Below are 4,834 nucleotides of genomic sequence, written 5' to 3' on the forward strand. Positions count from 1 at the left end.
AACTTATCAAAGGGAACTTTGCCCGCCTTTTCGCAGCTCCAGTCTCCGCGAGTTTTCATCTCCGCCTGGGCGAGGCGCTTGGAAGCCCGGTGGGGGGCGCCGGGCGCGCGGCCAGACCCGCTGCGGAGGGGGCTGTGACCGGAGGAAAATGTCCCGACCCGCGCGCGCGCGCGCGCGCTCAAGCCAACGCCGGCGCGGCTGCAGGCCGCCCCGTCTGGCATACTGGGATTGCTCCCGGTGCCTCCCCGGTGGCGTGCTCGGCTGCGGTGGGCTTCGTGGCTGGGGTAACCCCCTCCCCGCTCAACCCCACCGCATCGCCGGACTTGAACCGAATGAGATCTGTCTGAAACCACCGGGCGGGCCTGGGCTATGTGCGGGACAAGGTCTTGGAGCCCACCTCCACCACCGCCCCCTCCCCCGGAGCCTTGCGGATCCGTGGAAGGCACAGGGAAGGGGGCGCCACTCGGGTCCCTGCGTGATCTTGGATAAGCAGTCATTCAGTGCTTCCCGGGGGACTGATGACCCGGGAGGATGGACATAGCGCCGCCGGCCCTCACAGAGCTGCAGCGTGTGTGTGTTGGAGAGGGTAGTATTTAGGCTACTGCGCATCTGGGCCCCCTCCTCTTTTATTCGCTCAGTCCAGAGCCTGAGAGCAAATGTTTCGGAAGGCAGACAGAGCTGGGTTTGCATCTTTAGCAACCTCAGTAAACCTCTGAAAAATTAAGACGATAATTGAACGTGCTGTGCTTCATAGATTCGTTGCTGGGAGCAGATGAGACGCTGTGTAAATCGCTGACCCAGTGCCTGGCACTTAGTTTTCAATAAACGAGAGATCGGCTGCTGCTGCGGTTTTAATTTTTGGTCTTGTCCTGCATTCCGCCTGCGGCCACCTCACCTGCTCTCACAGCTTCAGCCTCGATTTTCCGAGGATTCTTCCCGTGCACTGTTGGAGTCCGCTATTAACTAACACTCCTCACTTGTGTGTGTGTTGTGGCAGGGCGGTAACAGAGGCAGAAGTGGGCTCTCACAGCCCAGTGGGGCCAGGGATAGACCAGAGGACCGCCCCTGGGACTTTCAGTGTGGTCCACACTGCAGGCGCCCACACCCCGTTAGCACTCACCTCTATGGAAAGGATGCTCACCGCCAGTGCCTGAGGGCTTTGTTTTGGCTGCAGAATCCAGGGCAAGTGGGAAGGGCTGCAGAGGGACACCCCCAGCGCCCCGCAGCCCTCAGCCAGTGAGAGAAGGTACCCTGGTTGGATAAGTGCCCCCCACTTGCATGTTCTACCGGCTGCCTTGCGGGTTCCTCTCAGCCCCACTCCTTCCCCAGTGTTTCCTGGGATCACTTCCCAACAAACTGCCTGCACGCCTGTCTCAGGTCAGGTGAGCAGTGGGAGAGAAGTGGAGGGTAGTAAAGGATGCTCAAAAGGTCGGAGCAGAGCAGGACCTCCTGGGGGAAGGGACAGGGGAGTAAAGGGGGTAATCATGACCCTCCCTCCGCTCAGGTTTCACAACTGGCTAGAGTTTTTCTCTCATGCCCTAAGGCCAACTGACTTCTCAGAAGTCAGGTGCTCACTCTCCTCTAAGGCCCTTCCCACTGGTTGCCACCCCTGGCCTCTCCTTGGGCTCTTCCTCTACTGCCGGAAAGTGGCACCCTCTAACCCCAGCAGCTCAAGTCCTTCAGCTTGTAATCTCTGCCATCACCTCTAGAGGGCACCCACGCACCAGCAAAACTGCTATTACCGTCCTCTGTCAAGGGCCAGCCGATTTATTGTTCCTTCAAGTTTCAACCCTTTGACAGCTCAAAGTGTGACTCTTCTTCCCGGAAGCCTTCTCAGATGTCTGCAAGCAGCAGTCCTCTGTGGTTATCTTCCCTTGCAATATCTTTTGAAGTTCTGTTAGGGCTTCCAGGGTTTGGGGCTAGCTGAGCATGTGGGGTGCCAATCTGCACGGAGACGAATCTTGCGATGTGAATCTCCACCAGATGGGCAGAGTCCCGGCCCAGTGCTTGGTCAAAGGCAAGGGTCCAGACTGTCGCAACTGCCAGGGGAAGAGTGTCAGGAGGAAGGGACGCCCTTCAAGGGATGAGGGACTGGCCAGCTTGTGCCCATCCCAACTGGTAGGGAGCAGGGCTCCTGCAATCTGCTGAGACCCAAGCCCTTATCAGGAAGGTTCATGGAGCTTGAGGGCTGGAGCATATCAGGCCATCTGAGGGTGGGGGGAGGGGGCTGTGATGGCCCTGGGAAGTGTTGAGAGCGCACAGAAGAGCATCAGAGAGGTCTGGACGGGTTCAGCTACCAGCTGTGCTGGAGACAGAGCTTTCACACTGAGGAAGAGATGCTGAGTGGGACCAGCTGGCAGCTTCGGGTCAGCCCCAGGCTCATGGTTAAGTGCGACCACAGACCAACATTCTTTAATCATAAAGGCACTTGAGAACCCCTACAAAGCCAAAGTCTCCCCCGAGAGTCGTCTGCAGACAACAGCCCCCGCTGCCCTCCACCCCCTGGTCCACAGCACTCAGAGCTCATCGTGGCCCCCAGGGGCCTCTGGGCTGGGCTTGATGAAGATGCCTTCCATGGCCTTCCACTTATTGTGGGCGCTGGCACTGGCCATGCCATGCACCTCATGCTGCCCCCGGATTGGGCTCCCGTACTGCTCGCCAGTGACCGACAGGAACACGGAGGTGCCCACGTGCTGGAAGCGCACGGCGGCCTCCCGCTCCCAGTGCTGCCCTGAGCAGCGCACGGTCCACAGGTCCAGGTCGTCCCCCTCGCCGTCCTCCCCAAAGGCGCTCACCTCCTGTGGGGGCAGACGGGGTGAGGACAGCGGTCGCGACGAAGGGAGCCCTGAGTCCCCTGTGGGCACCTGCCTGGCAGTGGCACTCACTTCCCCGTACGTCTCCCTGAGACTCAGCTTCCACAGCTGCCAACTGGGACCACCCCCCCCCCAGCCCCGAGTCCCCCCAACACGGGTTCTTCAAACACGTGCACACCCCATCTCACCTGCCTGGGTGGCGACCACTGGCCCCCAAGGAGTCAAGACCTCCCCGCCTCCCTCCTCCTCCGGTTCCTTCTGTCCTAAACCCTCTGACCTGCACTCAGCATCATGTCTGCCTCTCAGCCTGACAGCCAAGGCTCTATTATCTCATCCTTTTCTTTGGATAAGCCCCCAACCACCCTCTGTTCCAGCCCCACCGCCCTCCCAGTTCTGATGAACTGGCACACAGGCTCTTGCCCAGGCCTGGGAAGACGCCCATCTCCTCCCTGGATTCCTCCTCATCCTTCCAGGGCCGGCCTGAGTGCCTCCTCGCCGCGGAGTTTCCCATTCTCTACCGCAACAGCTGTGTGGATCCCCCTCCTGGGTCCAGCTCCCGCCCAGGAGTGGAGCTCTCCAGCCAGACGGCTCTTCCAGCTGTGTCCCTGCGGAGCTGAGGGCTCCAGGGGGTAGGCGCCGGTGGGGGTCATCTCTCTGTCCCCAGAGTGGGCGCCGGGCAAACGCTTGTAACTTGACGCTCCCATTTCACAGAGAAAAGCTGGGGCTCTGAGCAGGTGCCCAGGCCCCGCGCTCACAAGCCAGGGGCGCTCACCTGGTTGTTGGTCAGCGGCGACGGGAAGTGGTGCGTGTGCAGGTTCTTGCCGGTGAGCACGTGCGTCAGCCTCACCGCTTGCCCGCAGCGCACCGGGGACCCGCGCGGACACTCGCCCTCCGTGCCGCCGCGGATCCGCCAGTAGCTGTTGGCGTCGTCGGACGCCTCCACACCGGTCACCGACTGCTGGCCGCTGCCTGGGGACGACACCCCATCCCCGGGGTGGCCGTCAACGTGGCAACGCCGACCCTCGCCCCGGACAACCTCCGCTTTCCCGACGACCTCGACCCTGGGACCCAACGGCTCCCCAAGGCGCTCCCCGCCCCCCGCCCGCCTCTGGTCGCACTCCCAGGTCCGCCGCTCCGAACGGCGTACCGACCGCGCCCTCGAAACTTCCGGCCTCCTGCCCTGAGGACCCCCAGCCCGCTGCCCCGCGGGGACCCAGCGCCCAGCCCGCCGTCGGGCGGCCCCGGCCCCGGCCCGCGCACCGGATCCGTATTTGATGTCGTGCGAGTGCAGCCGCACCCGGTGCTGCGTGTTGAACAGCTTCAGCACCGACCCGCAGGTCACGAGCCCCGCGTCGCTCTTGGCGGCACGGCCCCCCGACAGCGAGAGGGCCAGCAGTATACCCAGCAGCGCCGGGCCCGCAGCTCGACCGCTGCCCGCGCTCCACATCGCCCCGGCCGGGGTCCGGCGACTCGGCCCGCGGTCGCTTCCGTCTCCGCCGCCGGCCAATCCGGACTCTGACAGGGCCCGCCGCAGCAGCCAATCGCCGGCCTGCACGGCGCTCCGCCTCTGCTGCCATTGGGTCCGCGCCGGAGAGACCCGCCCCCAGCTTCGGCGAGCGGCGGCTGGGAGGGCCCTGGCGACACGAGGAACGTTTTGATTGGTCCACGCCTCCGAGGGCTGACCAATGAGGATCCAGGGGAGGCCCAGGCGGCTCCCAGTCGCGGGAGTGCTGGATGCCAGGCGGCTGCCGGCTAGGGCGCCGCTCTAGCGCCCGCCGGGCTCAGTAACCCAGTTCACCCGATCACCTTGATCCCAGATCCCCTGGCCCTCAGTGATGGTGTCCCCCTCGGACCCCGGGTCCACAGCTGCAGGGGCTTGAGGTTGCTCGACTACTAGATTATGAGGTCACGAGTGGACACATGCTCCTTCAGTTCCTGGACCTAATCCTCCAGTCGCTCGACCACTGCCCCCTGACATTGGGTCACATTTAGTGTCCCTGGACCCTGGAGGTTCTGAATTC

General features: G+C 63.1%; 1 protein-coding gene across 1 annotated transcript; it reads right to left on the reverse strand.

The window, feature by feature from the left end:
• Window positions 1-2,385: 2,385 nt before the first annotated feature.
• Window positions 2,386-4,310, reverse strand: SDF2L1 (stromal cell derived factor 2 like 1). Its single transcript, XM_061385593.1, has 3 exons — window positions 4,074-4,310; window positions 3,586-3,782; window positions 2,386-2,798 (listed from the first exon to the last, which is right to left on the reverse strand). Exons 1-3 carry the CDS (start codon window positions 4,258-4,260, stop codon window positions 2,517-2,519), a joined length of 666 nt encoding a protein of 221 aa, XP_061241577.1. The 5' UTR covers window positions 4,261-4,310; the 3' UTR covers window positions 2,386-2,516.
• Window positions 4,311-4,834: the final 524 nt, after the last annotated feature.

Source organism: Bos javanicus, chromosome 17, assembly GCF_032452875.1.
Source record: "Bos javanicus breed banteng chromosome 17, ARS-OSU_banteng_1.0, whole genome shotgun sequence".
In the NCBI taxonomy this organism is placed as follows: domain Eukaryota; kingdom Metazoa; phylum Chordata; class Mammalia; order Artiodactyla; family Bovidae; genus Bos; species Bos javanicus.